General features: G+C 45.7%; 2 protein-coding genes across 9 annotated transcripts; one reads left to right on the top strand and one right to left on the bottom strand.

The window, feature by feature from the left end:
* Positions 1–400: 400 nt before the first annotated feature.
* On the top strand, positions 401–4,851 carry rad9a (RAD9 checkpoint clamp component A). 4 transcript variants are annotated; one of them, XM_029662102.2, is made up of 13 exons: positions 402–493; positions 1,050–1,148; positions 1,935–2,005; positions 2,162–2,235; positions 2,324–2,372; positions 2,689–2,803; positions 2,934–3,033; positions 3,127–3,233; positions 3,388–3,494; positions 3,619–3,683; positions 3,775–3,879; positions 3,973–4,204; positions 4,304–4,851. In XM_029662102.2, the coding sequence occupies exons 2-13, from the start codon at positions 1,115–1,117 to the stop codon at positions 4,424–4,426; spliced, it is 1,182 nt and encodes a 393-aa protein (XP_029517962.1). In that variant the 5' UTR covers positions 402–493; positions 1,050–1,114; the 3' UTR covers positions 4,427–4,851. The 4 variants fall into 4 exon arrangements, with proteins under 4 accessions (XP_029517960.1, XP_029517962.1, XP_029517958.1 ...); XM_029662100.2 differs by having other exon boundaries at positions 401–493; positions 2,934–3,233; XM_029662101.2 differs by lacking the exons at positions 402–493; positions 1,050–1,148 and having other exon boundaries at positions 1,200–2,005.
* Positions 4,850–15,123, bottom strand: tbc1d10c (TBC1 domain family, member 10C). Of its 5 annotated transcripts, XM_065019710.1 has the most exons (11): positions 15,018–15,122; positions 14,782–14,824; positions 12,614–12,765; positions 11,905–12,004; positions 11,700–11,807; positions 11,455–11,561; positions 11,187–11,301; positions 11,015–11,080; positions 10,656–10,845; positions 10,304–10,461; positions 4,850–8,615 (listed from the first exon to the last, which is right to left on the bottom strand). In XM_065019710.1, exons 3-11 carry the CDS (start codon positions 12,757–12,759, stop codon positions 4,977–4,979), a joined length of 4,629 nt encoding a protein of 1,542 aa, XP_064875782.1. In that variant the 5' UTR covers positions 12,760–12,765; positions 14,782–14,824; positions 15,018–15,122; the 3' UTR covers positions 4,850–4,976. The 5 variants fall into 5 exon arrangements, with proteins under 5 accessions (XP_064875782.1, XP_064875781.1, XP_064875784.1 ...); XM_065019709.1 differs by having other exon boundaries at positions 14,782–15,123; XM_065019712.1 differs by having other exon boundaries at positions 4,850–8,588; positions 14,782–15,123.
* Between the last annotated feature and the right edge of the window lie 276 nt (positions 15,124–15,399).

Genomic DNA, 15,399 nt, shown 5'->3' with positions numbered 1-15,399 from the left:
ACCCAGACAGCTGATGAAACTGAGAGGTATTTATGTCTGTAATCAAGCCCTTAAGTGGGGAAAAACGTCTTCTGAATTGCTGGGAAAGCTTGTGAGTGGGTGGGCCTATGCCCTCCCAGGCCCACCCATGGCTGCGCCCCTGACCAGTCATGTGAAATCCATAATTAGGGACTAATACCTTTTTTCAGTTGATTGATTTAATTATATGAACTGTAACTCAGTAAAAATCCTTGACATTTTTTGCGTTTATATTTTTGTTTAGTATAGTTACAACCCACAGTTGAAAGCTGTGGAGTGTGTGAATTGATAGAACCAGTTTCTCTAATGAAGGATTGACCGATTAGACTTGATACTCAGCATTGTTTGGAAGCTGTCTGAAGATCCAGACAGATCACGACATGGGCAGGCGCTGAATCACCAAGAACACGCCCATTCGTTTCTCTCATTGGTCGGTCAAAAAGACGCGCGTTATGGCGGCTTTGAAGTAAATAAAGTGAGTATTTACAACACTTTGCTGTGTATATTTATAGCTAGCTATGGAGGTTAGTGAATAGTATTAATGGCCAATATAATGCACAAGCCTTCTGAATACAGCCAATCAAGCAGGAATGATAGTTTCTGACTAAAATGCTGGCTAGCTAAACAGATGACACTTTACTCAACTAGCTAACTAACGTTAGCTGGTCTTGTTAGCTGGTTAGCTAACAAGCTTTCCAGACAGCAAGTACCCGTAGCTAGCTACATTGTGAACTGGTGTTAGTTATAACGTCGCTAGCAATCTTTGGTCAGTAAATCACTTTGCTAATTTGCCAGTAATATAACGTTACTCCTTTGGAATTAAATGTGTAGCTGGCTAGCTTCCTTCTGCAATCATGTTGACAAGTGCTACCCATTTCAAAAGTGACTGGAACAACTTTTGCTCACTGATCATTTGCTATCAAACAGAGAGTCACGTTGATATTTGTCTGCTTTCTGTGAGGGATGAGTAGCCAGGAAAACCATTGTAACTGTAGCTATATGTCTCTGACTGACACGCCCTTATTGTCCAGGCGCTATGAAAGTGTGATCTGTACACCTGCATTGTAACTCAAACAAGTACCGTCATCTCCCTGACATGGACTGTGTTGTGACAGGGGGCAACGTGAAAGGTACGTATCCCATCAGACATTGAAGAAGACATTTTATACCATCACCTACAATACCAGTCAAACGTTTGTACACACCTACTCATTCCAGGGTTTTGGACATTGTAGAATAATAGTGAAGGCATTTTAGATTATTTAAAGTAGCCACCCTTTGCCTTAATGACAGCTATGCACACTCATTGGCATTCTCTCAACCAGCTTCACCTGGAATGCTTTTCCAACAGTCTTGAAGGAGTTCCCACATATGTATTTATTCGTTATTTTACCAGGTAAGTTGACTGAGAACACATTCTCATTTGCAGCAACGACCTGGGGAACAGTTACAGGGGAGAGGAGGGGGATGAATGCTGAGGACTTCTTGGCTGCTATTGCTTCACTCTGCGGTCCAACTTATCCCAAACCATCTAAATTGGGTTGGGGTCAGGTGATTGTGGAGGCCAGGTCATCTGATGCAGCACTCCATCACTCTCCTTCTTGGTCAAATAGCCCATACACAAGCCTGGAGGTGTGTTTTTGGTCATTGTCCTGTTGAAAAACAAATGATAGTCCCAGTAAGCGCAAGCGTTGCAGGATGCTGTGGTAGCCATGCTGGTTAAGTGTACCTTGAATTCTAAATAAATCACTGGCTGATGTCTTCACTATTAGTTTACAATGTAGAAAATAGTAAAAATGAAGAAAAACCCTTGAATGAGTAGGTGTGTCCAAACTTTTGACTGGTACTGTAGCTAGCTAGCTACATGCCTTTTTATTGAATGAATTTGGGAGGATTTGTGTGTCTGTGTTTTACAGTGCTGGCCAAGGCCATCCACTCTCTGTCCAGGATAGGTGATGAGTTGTACCTGGAGCCACAGGAGAATGGGGTGAGTTACCGAGAAACACACACAAGCACACTTTAATATGCATACCAAAATACATTGACACTCATTCTCACTAAATTCTACAATATTGTTGCCAAGACATCATTGAGGCCCAGGGATTGGGTTGCAGTTGTAAAGTTACTCTTTCCTGTCTCACAGCTGGCTCTGCGTTCAGTGAACTCATCCCGCTCAGCCTACGCGTGCTTCCTTTTCTCCCCACTCTTCTTCAGCAGGTATGGGGCGTGTGTGTGTGTGTGTGTGAGAGAGAATGCGAAATAAAGAAAGGGTACACTACCTATGGCTGCTTCCATTCTTTTACAGGTACACCATTCCCTTAGGACATGCTTTTCGCTGCAAGATGGCTATCAAGGTACAGAAACACATTGCTTTGACCCCAGGGTTGGGCGCAATTTAAATTGAAGGCAGTCAATCCAGTTCATTCAATCATAAAAAAATGTGTTTATTTTTAATTACTTTCACAATAAACTGAAAAGTATAAGCTATTTATAAAAAAATTATATAATTTGAATCTTCAATTTTCATTCTAACCACTTCCTGAATTGACTGCCTTCAATTTGAATTGAGCCAACCCTGTTTGACACATTTCTGTTATCTACAGTTTAATACTCTTCTGTTATATCTGTAATGTCTACTTATTCTCGTCCCTCTCTGCCTCTCTCTCTCAGTGTGTGCAGGCCGTGTTCAGGTCCCTGTCGTCTCTGGAGAAGACAGTAGAGAAGTGTCACATTGAACTGGATGGAGAGAAGAGTCGTCTCACCTTCACCCTGCACTGCAAACATGGTACAGGCCGTTAAAGTGCCATAAAATAACCACAGAACAGTTTTATCTGGAGTTTTAACCACTTTAAACCTCACACCCTTAACTTTCCCCTAATCAAGGCATATCAAGTGTGTGTGTTTGCGTTCTGTAGGTCTGCTGAAGACACACAACCTGTCATTCCAGGACAGTGAGAGTCTGCAGGCCGTGTTTGATAAAGAGAGCTGTGCCAACATGCTTCGAGCCCAGCCCAGGTCAGCACATTCTCTCTCTCTCTTTCAGTGTTCCTCTCCTGTCATCTTACCTCCTATGCATCACTTTGATTTTTCCTTCTTTCTTTCCTCCAGGTTGCTGGTTGACACGGTGCTGCACTTCCCTCCCTCTCTGGAAGAGGTGAGTGTGTCAGTGAGTGGAGAACGAGTGTGCTTCAGGAACCATGTAGACGACGAGGCAGGTGAGGAGAAACCCGTTTTGTTTTTCTATACTATTGAAGGTTTGGCGGTGTAGTGTTTATTTGCTATTTTTCAATAAGTCAATAACCCTGTATAGCAAAATGATAGTAATATCTTTAATCCCCCCTTCTCATTTTCGCTCTCTCTCTCTCGTAGAGCAATCCAAAGCCATGCTGACTGAACTGTGTTTGAGTTCTGATGAGTTTGACCACTTTGCTGTCGGAGCTCAGACCAGCATCACATTCTGTCTAAAGGAGCTGAGGGTATGTAGGGTTCTGTTACTTGACAAATAGGTTATTACTGTTGTTATAATCTGACGTGGTATGTCATAAGTGATTTGAAGGCATCATAGCAGGCCACTTAATGAAGCGTTGCGTTGTCTTTCAGGGCTTGCTGGTGTTTGCAGAATCCACAGGTCTCCCAGTCTCAATGTATTTTGATGAGCCAGGCAGGTAAGGATACATATTCACCACCCACACATACCAATATGAAGGTATAAGGATATTTTGTTTCCCGTGTAGCATTCATTTCTGTTTTTGTCAGTCCTGTGGTGTTAAGTGTAACAGACAGTGTTCTGGAGGTGAACTTCGTGCTTGCCACTCTGTCTGATGACTCCAACCTCTGTAACCATAACAACAACACAAAACGGTAATTGAACATTAACTGTCAAACATTCAGAACAGTCATGCCTCTTTGTACAGGACCCTGTTCTTTACCCAGAATCCTCTCCGTTCTCCCCAGAGCTCGCTCGCCGCCACCTCCTGACGACTTTATGACTGACGACATTGACTCTTATCTCATCGCCATGGAGACCAGTGAATTAGCGGGTCCCTCCAATGCCCTTGCGCCCCGGTCCCCCTCGCCCAATCACACACTTACAACTCCGCCATCTGTAGCCATGCACAGGCTAGAGAGAGGAGAGGAAGAGGAGGAGGAAGATACCGAGGACACTGAAAGACCTCCAAATAAAAAGGTGAGCTTTGTTGTCAAAGGGCTTGCTGTTACTTACACAACTCCTGGGATCAATGTAAAACTAACCCCTCTCCCCCTCTCTTTCTTCATTCCCGCTCAGTTCCGCTCGCTCTTTTTCGGGTCAGTCTGTCCCTCTGATTCTCAACTGACCAATCAGACGATCAAGAGCCAGGAAGTGCTGGCCAGTGACAGCGAGGACGACACCCAAGCATCATTGCCGTGACCTGGGGTGGTGGAGTTGAAGCCACGTGTGTTTGTGTGTGTGTGTGTGTTTTGGAGAAACCCACTTATAGAATCCCTGCTAAGAGATATTTAAAAAGATGAAAAAAGGTTTGCATCTAATCTGAAGACTAATCACATTAGATGCAGAGTCTTACCCGTGGGATCATTTTTTTAGAATATGGATTTGAACAAATCCAGACCTTTCTAGTTCTAATGACCGTTGCAGCCTTGAGAAGAAAGTCTGCACTCAGTAGGTCCTCTGAGGGACAGTGATGGGACATTCAGACTTTTTATTGGACCATATCATCACACTGGGGGACTCTGGAATTATGAGGAAATGGACAAGTACTTCCTGTTTATGATGGCATGTCAATGATCAATGTACACAAGCTCTAGAATAAAAAAACACTTTTTTTTCTCCCCGGAGTTTGAAAATATAAATTGTTTTATTTACATTTTTTTTTTTCAAGTCTACACTTGGATGAGATGTTTTATGGGTCATTTTTGTTGTTTGTAAAAACTTTTAGAATGTCGATTTCTTTCCTTGCTTGTTAAAAGTATGTCTCCATAGATGGAGTTGAGTTTCTTTTGGAACCAAATGTCTGTGAGCCACTGTTTCCAGGGAGGGGAACACTGCTGTGTAGCACCTGAAAACTCTTCCCCCTTGTCTGAGGCTTCCTCCTCTCCCTCTTTCTCTCTTTCTCTAACTCCTTCTCCCTCTTCTTCTGTAACTTCTCCTCCTCTTTCTCCCTCCTCTCCTGCTCCCTCCGTCTCCTCCTCCTCTCTCTGGAGCTCAGGTTCTCCTCTTCCTCCCCCCTGACTGTGCTCCCCTCACCTGTCCCATCACTGAAGTCCTGGATCAGGATTTGGGGAATGGGGACTTTGTGCTCCCCTTTCTCCCTGTCCTGCCTTGGTTGCTCCCCTTTGAGCCTACGGAAGAGACCAAATAGCCTGGGGGTGTCGGTCGGCCCTTTGTCAGATTTAGGCCCAGTCTGAGATGGGACAGTGTCCGGGTTGCTCCCTGTCACCCGTTTGGGTGATTCTGGGCGCTTTGGTACCTGAATGGGAGATGTGGGTTGTGGTTGATTGGACTGAATGAAGCCTATATTTGATTGATTGGATTGTGTGAAGGTGGGTTGTGATTGGTTGGGCTTAGTGAAGAGATCCTCAGAGAGCCTGCGGGTGAGCCTCCGGGAGCTGGAGGATTTGCAGAGCCGGAAGTCTCCGGAAGGGGTTGCCCACGGTCCATCACAGGGCGTAGTCCTTTGGGACGAGACATCAATTTGTGTGGACACCGAGTTGCCAGAGTCAGCCTTTGAGTCTGCAGGAGGGGGAGACTCACTCTGACTTTGTGACTTTGGGTTGTCAGGTATGTGAGGGAATTCACCTGTCAGTGATTCCCCCTGATGTAATGGTGGAAGGATGTCAGTTGAGGCTTTCTTTTCTTTCTCTCCTTCACTCTCCCTGACTTTCTGGGTCTCCTGATCTGGACGGATGGTGACTGGACTCTGGAGTTTTTCAGGAAGCTTCTGTTCTGATGAGTTCCTCTCCTCCGCAGGCTCAGTAGTGGATGTCAACTCTGGAGAAACCTGGCTCTGATTGGCTGGTATTGTGCTAGAGGGCTCTGTGTACTGTACCGCCGTCTTTGCGGTCTCTGTGCGTCTCTGAATGTCATGTGGAGACTCCATGGTCGTCTCTGTCCCTGTGTTTGTGTCAGTGGCTTTCTCCGTGTGCGTCTCAATCCCTATGTATACAGCTACACGTATCTCTGATTCTTTGTCCGTCTGTGTTTCTGCCTCAATCTGTGACCCCAACTCTGCCTCTACTCTTGTGTCTGCCTCTATGTGCATCGCTGACTCATTTTCTTCCTGCGTCTCTGGTTCTGTATGTGCCTCTAACGCCGTTTCTCTCTCTGCCTCAGATTTTTCATCTGTGTGTGTCTCCGTCCCTTTGTGTGACTGGATCTCTGTACGAGCCTGTATCTCCTTGTCGGTGTGTGTCTCTGTGCCAGTGCCTTTGTCTCTCTCGGTCAGTGAGCCCGTGTCTGTTTCTGCCTCCAAGTTTACATCTGCCTCTTGTTGTGTGTCTGTCTCCGTGTCTGTATTCACATCTGTTTGAGTCGCTGTCTCTTTTGACCCCATGTCCGTCTCGGTCTCTACACTTTTATCTGTGTGTAGTCCTTTCTGTACCTCTGCCTCCATTTCCTCCTCTGTCTTGGCTTCTGCTCGTATCTGAATCTCTACATCTGTGTGGGTCTCTGTCACTCTTTCCTTCTCTGTCTTTGCTTCAATGTATGTCTTCAGGTCTGTATCTGGAGCAGTTTCCTCCTCTGTGTATGTCTTCAGGTCTGTGTCTGGAGCAGTTTCCTCCTCTGTGTATGTCTTCAGGTCTGTGTCTGGAGCAGTTTCCTCCTCTGTGTATGTCTTCAGGTCTGTGTCTGGAGCAGTTTCCTCCTCTGTGTATGTCTTCAGGTCTGTGTCTGGAGCAGTTTCCTCCTCTGTGTATGTCTTCAGGTCTGTGTCTGGAGCAGTTTCCTCCTCTGTGTATGTCTTCAGGTCTGTGTCTGGAGCAGTTTCCTCCTCTGTGTATGTCTTCAGGTCTGTGTCTGGAGCAGTTTCCTCCTCTGTGTATGTCTTCAGGTCTGTGTCTGGAGCAGTTTCCTCCTCTGTGTATGTCTTCAGGTCTGTGTCTGGAGCAGTTTCCTCCTCTGTGTATGTCTTCAGGTCTGTGTCTGGAGCAGTTTCCTCCTCTGTGTATGTCTTCAGGTCTGTGTCTGGAGCAGTTTCCTCCTCTGTGTATGTCTTCAGGTCTGTGTCTGGAGCAGTTTCCTCCTCTGTGTATGTCTTCAGGTCTGTGTCTGGAGCAGTTTCCTCCTCTGTGTATGTCTTCAGGTCTGTGTCTGGAGCAGTTTCCTCCTCTGTGTATGTCTTCAGGTCTGTGTCTGGAGCAGTTTCCTCCTCTGTGTATGTCTTCAGGTCTGTGTCTGGAGCAGTTTCCTCCTCTGTGTATGTCTTCAGGTCTGTGTCTGGAGCAGTTTCCTCCTCTGTGTATGTCTTCAGGTCTGTGTCTGGAGCAGTTTCCTCCTCTGTGTATGTCTTCAGGTCTGTGTCTGGAGCAGTTTCCTCCTCTGTGTATGTCTTCAGGTCTGTGTCTGGAGCAGTTTCCTCCTCTGTGTATGTCTTCAGGTCTGTGTCTGGAGCAGTTTCCTCCTCTGTGTATGTCTTCAGGTCTGTGTCTGGAGCAGTTTCCTCCTCTGTGTATGTCTTCAGGTCTGTGTCTGGAGCAGTTTCCTCCTCTGTGTATGTCTTCAGGTCTGTGTCTGGAGCAGTTTCCTCCTCTGTGTATGTCTTCAGGTCTGTGTGTGGAGCAGTTTCCTCCTCTGTCATTGCTGCTGCACATGTCTCTGTCTCCTTGCTTGTCTCTGCCTCATCCTTCGTCTCTGTCACTATATGCACTGTGATGAAATTTGCACTCGCTGTTGACTGTTTGTTCAGTACTTCCTGTGTTTGCATGGTGTCTTTACTGTGGTCAGTTTCCTGTGTCTGGCTGTCGCTATGCTGCTCAGAGACCGGTGTCTGGCTGAGACCCCCCTGCTCCTCTCCCTGGCCCTGTGAGGTGACGCTGTGGTCCGAGGTGAGCTGATGCTGCTGGGAAGGTTCTCTGTCTAAATCTGGGGTCAGCTGGGTTTTCTGCCTTCTGTCCTCCTGTTCTATGGGTTCTTTGTGTTCTAACGGTTCTCTCGTTTCCACTGGGGCCCTGTCCTCTGTAGCTGGACATGGAACACCCGGAGCCCTCACTGGACTACCATCCATCTCACTTCTTCTCCTCAGATTCCCTCCCTCGCTTCTCTCCTCCCACACCTCCTCTGAAACCTTCCTCACCCCTCTGCCTTCTCCCTCCCACTCCCCAATGTCTGTCCTACTCCCTCTTATCCACTTCTTGCGGAGGAGCGAGGGAGAGAGAGAGAGGAGGGAGGGCGAGCGAATCAGAGGGAGGGACAGGTTCCCTTTCTCCCTCTCCTTCCTGTTCCTCTCCTCCTCCCTCTCTCGAACCCTCGCCCACGCCATCCGATATCCGTGGCAACGACCCCGGGGATCAAAGGTGGAGGCGGGCCGTTCCATTCTCCACTTCTCCAGCTCTCTCTCCGTCTGCCTCTCCAGATCCTTACTCGACAGGGGAACAGAACAAACCTACAGTGGGGAGAACAAGTATTTGATACACTGCCGATTTTGCAGGTTTTCCTACTTACAAAGCATGTAGAAGTCTGTAATTTTTATCACAGGGACACTTCAACTGTGAGAGACGGAATCTAAAACAAAATCCAGAAAATCACATTGTATGATTTTTAAGTAATTCATTTGCATTTTATTGCATGACATAAGTATTTGATACATCAGAAAAGCAGACCTTAATATTTGGTACAGAAACCTTTGTTTGCAATTACAGAGATCATACGTTTCCTGTAGTTCTTGAACAGGTTTGCACACACTGCAGCAGGGATTTTGGCCCACTCCTCCATACAGACCTTCTCCAGATCCTTCAGGTTTCGGGGCTGTTGCTGGGCAATACGGACTTTCAGCTCCCTCCAAAGATTTTCTATTGGGTTCAGGTCTGGAGACTGGCTAGGCAACTCCAGGACCTTGAGATGCTTCTTACGGAGCCACTCATTAGTTGCCCTGGCTGTGTGTTTCGGGTCGTTGTCATGCTGGAAGACCCAGCCACGACCCATCTTCAATGCTCTTACTGAGGGAAGGAGGTTGTTGGCCAAGATCTCGCGATACATGGCCCCATCCATCGTCCCCTCAATACGGTGCAGTCGTCCTGTCCCCTTTGCAGAAAAGCATCTCCAAAGAATGATGTTTCCACCTCCATGCTTGACGGTTGGGATGGTGTTCTTGGGGTTGTACTCATCCTTCTTCTTCCTCCAAACACGGCGAGTGGAGTTTAAACCAAAAAGCTCTATTTTTGTCTCATCAGACCACATGTCTGGATCATCCAGATGGTCATTGGCAAACTTCAGACGGGCCTGGACATGCGCTGGCTTGAGCAGGGGGACCTTGCGTGCGCTGCAGGATTTTAATCCATGATGGCGTAGTGTGTTACTAATGGTTTTCTTTGAGACTGTGGTCCCAGCTCTCTTCAGGTCATTGACCATGTCCTGCCATGTAGTTATTGGCTGATCCCTCACCTTCCTCATGATCATTGATGCCCCACGAGGTGAGATCTTGCATGGAGCCCCAGACCGAGGGTGATTGACCGTCATCTTGAACTTCTTCCATTTTCTAATAATTGCGCCAACAGTTGTTGCCTTCTCACCAAGCTGCTTGCTTATTGTCCTGTAGCCCATCCCAGCCTTGTGCAGGTCTACAATTATAACCCTGATGTCCTTACACAGCTCTCTGGTCTTGGCCATTGTGAAGAGGTTGGAGTCTGTTTGATTGTGTGTGGACAGGTGTCTTTTATACAGGTAATGAGTGAAGAACAGGAGGGCTTCTTAAAGAAAAACGAACAGGTCTGTGAGAGCTGGAATTCTTACTGGTTGATAGGTGATCAAATACTTATGTCATGCAAAAAAATGCAAATTAATTACTTAAAAATCATACAATGTGATTTTCTGGATTTTTGTTTTAGATTCCATCTCTCACAATTGAAGTGTACCTAAGATTTTTTTAAATTACAGACCTATACATGCTTTGTAAGTAGGAAACACTGCCGATTTAGCAGGTTATCAAATACTTGTTCTCCCCACTGTAGGGGGTGAAAGGGAGATACGGGGGTGAAAGGGAGATACGAGGGGAGGTGGTAAAAGTGGGGGTTTATCTGCTATGACACAGGTGTGTGTATTTATATACATGGTAAGATGGTTCAAGTGTCTGACCTCTGCAATGAAGTTATCGTCCTCCTGCTGCACCTGCTCCCTCACACCCCTCAGCCTCTCCAGAGTCTCCATCTGGCCCTCGCACGCCTCCCTCTGCTCCACCCGGCCCAGAGCCCTGCGCACCAACACCACCGCCACCTGGAACAACACACGCACTCCTGATGGAGGGGGGATAAAAACAACACAAGGAGGGAAACAGAGGAATCAAATCTCCTCTTAGAGAGATTCTTTCAATCTTGTGTGGACGGAAGGGCCAAGAAATAAGAATAGGTAGATTAGATAGAGGATTGACAGAATGCATAAATATGACCATAGATGATGGATTGACGAAGTCCCTTATTCAGGTACAGACCGTAGCAGAAGAACAGGTCCCAGACCCTGAGCAGGGTGTTAAAGGGTAGGTGGCGTGTGAACAGGCACATCAACCAATCGGTGGCGAACATCAGAGGCTCCACGCCGTGTCTCTGCAGGTGCTTGTGAGCCGCGGGACACGTCCTCTTCAGCACCCTGGTCAGCATGGCTGCGTCAAAGAGAACCCCCTCCTAACGACAACATTAGAGGGACAAGTGTCCGGAGTGCTGCTATTCAGCTATGTTACAACATCCAAACCCTTTACTGATGACAAATATATGCACGTTACACTGTTGAGCACGCTGTATCACAAATTGATCATGTGTAGTAAAGTAACTGTATGTAGAGCCATCATCTTACCAGAAGGGGACTGTAGTAGCCAGGGAGGTACTGTTCACTGATCTGCACCAGACACCAGAATGCCTGCTATAGGAGGGGAAAGCAAAGGTATTAAGAGAGATGGAAGGTCCAGTCCTTTCAACGTGGTGATGAGGAAGGATCACTGGTGATAAGATGGTGATTGTAACAGTACCTCAGTAGGCATGTTCATCAGCAGTACAGCTGCTACAGGTCCCTGGGCCTGGCAGTAGCCCTCCTCAGGCTTCAGCTGAGTGAAGGCCTTCAGCACCCGGAACAGACCACGCTGTCTGCACACACAAACAGCACAACACTCTGGTGCATCGAACATTGACAGGGTAACACTCTAGATAATATGTATACAAAACTACAAGAAGGAGAGATGGAGAAAGATGTGTTTAGTATGTCATCATTGAACATGTAGTATTATGAGGCTCTGTTACCCATGGCCGTCTCTGGAGAGGAACATCTCATGGAAGGGGAACTGGCGGTCTAAGTCTCTCTCTATAACGTCCACCCAGCTCTGTAGTGCGGGTCTGGAGTCCAGAGTCTGATAGAGGGGGAGAGATTTACCTGATGACTAGGTTTTACTCTGCTATATTTGTAGATTTACAGTAAGTATATCATGCAAATGGAACAGTAAGGTTCTAATTGTTGGTTCTATCTGTAGAGGTGGTTGCTCTCTTACCTGATAGAGGTCCTTGTTGTGGCGCATTCTGTCTGTGGCGCCACACAGCAGTGGCCAACATTTAGCCCTGAGGGATGCTGGGATGCCTTTCTGACACTGCTCTTTGACCTGAGAGACGGGTGGAGGGTGTGTAACGGTCATGCCAGAGTAAACACCTGGGTCTGGTGTTCCAGAAAAGGTTACATTTAAAAGGCAGAGTACACACCTTGCTGGAATTTTTTTGTAAGACACGATCCCATTGGCTTATGATGTTGATCCACTTGGCCTCTCTCTGTCTAACGAGCTCAGGGGACGGGCCTTCACTCCTAACCAACATATCATCAGCAGAATACGGTGAACACTTTAAACAAAACTGTCATAACATTTCCAAGGCAGTATATTTCTCGGGTAGGTAACAAACTCCTCACTATGGCACGCTCTATTCTGTTTCTGTGGACAAAATTATCTGCACATTTCCTGAGATGAGTCAACTGCACCTTCAGTTCTTGTCACAGAGAACGAAAACACCATAAACACCCACAGGAAACAGGAAAACCACAAGGTGGCGGTGCGACTGTCTCCATGGCAACGGGTCAGGATGTTCAACGACACAGAGTGAGTGAGAGTGTGTAGGAGGTGATTGTTATATTGGTGTTCTGATTCTACCTGGGTCAAGACCCATTTGTACTTGCATCTACTGAAAAACAATTCTGTCTGATGCTGAATGGTCATCTTTCCTGCCATAACTGTGTTTTTTTGCATTCAGTTGCAAGCTATAGGATGTCTTTAGTGGATTTTATTCACCAGAAATGCATTCTCTCTGTTTGTTTCTCTTATCGTAACTAATCAATATTTTTTTTTCAACAGAGAGAGAGAATGGTAAAAAAAAAGAAGTTTTCAGTGCTGCTGAGCCAGAAGCTCTGTGTAGTACTGACCCAGCAGTGGATCCATTCCCCAGGATGAAGCCGAAGCGGTCTGTCTCTGTGGCTGGAGCTCCAACACTGACCTCTGACCCCCTGTCAGAACCAGAACTGTCCTCTCCGCTGGGGGGCGTTTGGGTCGGGGTGGACACACTCAGCATCTTACCCTACAGAACAAAGAGAGGAGAGACAATGGTCTCCGTTACAATATAGTGCACACGTGTGTGTATGTCTGTACTGTTTGTGTTCAGAATGAAAGCAAGTACAAGTGTGACACAGAATACTCATCCTGTATATTAGAAATTAGGATGCTTAAAACCTTTTACAATCTAGGCTACATACATGCATACATACATATAGTTGAAGTCGGAAGTTTACATACACCTTAGCCAAATACATTTGAACTCAGTTTTTCACAATTCTTGTTATTTAATCCTCATAAAAATGCCCCGTCTTTGGTCAGTTAGGATCACCACTTTATTTTAAGAATGTGAAATGTCAGAATAATAGTAGAGAGAATGATTTATGTCAGCTTTTATTTCTTCCATCACATTCCCAGAGGGTCAGAAGTTTACATACATTCAATTAGTATTTGGTAGCATTGACTTTAAATTGTTTAACTTGGGTCAAATGTTTCAGGTAGCCTTCCACAAGCTTCCCACAATAAGTTGGGTGAATTTTGGCCCATTCCTCCAGACAGAGCTGGTTTAACTGAGTCATGTTTGTAGGCCTCCTTGCTCGTACATGCTTTTTCAGTTCTGCCCACACATTTTCTATAGGATTGAGGTCAGGGCTTAGTGATGGCCACTCTAATACCTTTGTTGACCTTAAGCCATTTTGCCACAACTTTGGAAGTATGCTTGGGGTCATTGTCCATTTGGAAGACCCATTTGCGACCAAGCTTTGACTGATGTCTTGAGATGTTGCTTCAACATATCCACATCATTTACTGTCCTCATGATGCCATTTATTTTGTGAAGTGCACCAGTCCCTCCGACAGCAAAGCACCACCACAACATGATGCTGTCACCCCCGTGCTTCACGGTTGGGATGGTGTTCTTCGGCTTGCAAGCCTCCCCCTTTTTCCTCCAAACATAACGATGGTCATTATGGCCAAACAGTTCTATTTTTGTTTCATCAGACCAGAGGACATTACTCCAAAATGTACGATCTTTGTCCCCATGTACAGTTGCAAACCATAGTCTGGCTTTTTATGACGGTTTTGGAGCAGTGGCTTCTTCCTTGCTGAGTGGCCTTTCGGGTTATGTTGATATAGGACTCGTTTTACTGTGCATATAGATACTTTTGTACCTGTTTCCTCCAGCATCTTCACAAGGTCCTTCGCTGTTGTTCTGAGATTGATTTGCACTTTTCGCACCAAAGTACGTTCATCTCTAGGAGACAGAACGCGTCTCCTTCCTGAGCGGTATGACGGCTGCGTGGTCCCATGGTGTTTATACATGCATACTATTGTTTGTACAGATGAACGTGGTATCTTCAGGCATTTGGAAATTGCTCCCAAGGATGAACCAGACTTGTGGAGGTTTACAAAAAGAAATTCTGAGGTCTTGGCTTATTTCTTTTGATTTTCCCATGATGTCAAGCAAAGAGGCACTGAGTTTGAAGGTAGGCCTTGAAATACATCCACAGGTACACCTCCAATTGACTCAAATGATGTCGATTAGCCTATCAGAAGCTTCTAAAGCCATGACATAATGTTCTGGAATTTCCAAGCTGTTTAAAGGCAGTCAACTTAGTGTATTTAAACTTTTGACCCATTGGAATTGTGATACAGTGAATAATAAGTGAAATAATCTGTCTACAAACAATTGTTGGAAAACTTATTTGTGCCATCCACAAAGTAGATGTCCTAACTGACTTGCCAAACTGTAGTTTGTTATTAACAAGACATTTGTGAAGTGGTTGAAAAACGAGTTTAAATGACTCCAACCTAAGTGTATGTAAACTACCGACTTCAACTGTACATACATACATACATACATACATACATACATACATAGTGTAGTGCTACAGAATCTAGCCACAGCATCAGCAGATGAAGTTGTTTCATTTGAAGCAGAAGTGATACCCTATCTGCTCCCTGCCATGCCATCAACCGTGACTGTAACCACACCTGGTAGTTATAAAGTAGTAATGATGTAAAACGATGTAAAATCAAATACCTTTGAGTTCTCTCTCCTCTTTGATCACTGGATGGGATGCTTGCTGGAGAGAAGTGTTTGGTTAGAACGAGATTGGAGAGGACGCGAGAAACTTCCGCTATTAATGCTGTCACTTGCTCTCTCTATCACACACACATAGGAAGTCGTTACAATAATGCGCGTGTGCGAATTACGGTGTAATAGCATTTTATAGGAGGGTGATGTTGTGTAAGGAATAAGAAATGAAGTAAGTGAACCTTTGCCTATGCTGCTGTTTCCCACCAGTTCTCTATGTTCCTCTGGGAGCGACAGTGCCAGAGCATAGTAATAGGAAGCCGAGGATTTCCGAATGCTTCGGAGCTTTCACCAAAGTGTGCCAAAAAACTGTTCAATCTTCAGAGCTTTATCATTATCTGTTCAAAATGCACATGAGTGACATCTGCTGGCCAGCAATACATAGACGCATGTGATTATTAGATTAACATTTTTCCTCCGTTGTTTTCTTCAAACCCCCGTGGCGCAGCGGTAAATCGTTGGCTTTAGTAGCCTATAATCAGTTGGAATACCAGATTTGCATTTTACATCATTCTCCCTTCTTTTGCCTTCAAGTTGACTCTTTTTCAAAAACGATATCTAATG

Source organism: Oncorhynchus nerka, linkage group LG6 (genome assembly GCF_034236695.1).
Source record: "Oncorhynchus nerka isolate Pitt River linkage group LG6, Oner_Uvic_2.0, whole genome shotgun sequence".
Classification (NCBI taxonomy): Eukaryota; Metazoa; Chordata; class Actinopteri; order Salmoniformes; family Salmonidae; genus Oncorhynchus; species Oncorhynchus nerka.
This window is presented reverse-complemented; position numbering and strand designations above follow the sequence as displayed.

Bases quoted from the DNA above. Each gene is read 5' to 3' on its own strand.
- rad9a (XM_029662098.2), top strand. From the start codon at position 1,898: ATGAATTTGGGAGGATTTGTGTGTCTGTGTTTTACAGTGCTGGCCAAG. The intron at 3,234-3,387 runs GTGAGGAGAAAC...TCTCTCTCGTAG, and splicing joins CCATGTAGACGACGAGGCAG to AGCAATCCAAAGCCATGCTG. The intron at 3,684-3,774 runs GTAAGGATACAT...TGTTTTTGTCAG, and splicing joins TATTTTGATGAGCCAGGCAG to TCCTGTGGTGTTAAGTGTAA.
- tbc1d10c (XM_065019709.1), bottom strand. From the start codon at position 12,759: ATGCTGAGTGTGTCCACCCCGACCCAAACGCCCCCCAGCGGAGAGGAC. The intron at 11,562-11,699 runs GTAAGAGAGCAA...CCCCTCTATCAG, and splicing joins ACAACAAGGACCTCTATCAG to ACTCTGGACTCCAGACCCGC. The intron at 8,616-10,303 runs GTCAGACACTTG...TCCCCACTGTAG, and splicing joins ACGATAACTTCATTGCAGAG to GTTTGTTCTGTTCCCCTGTC.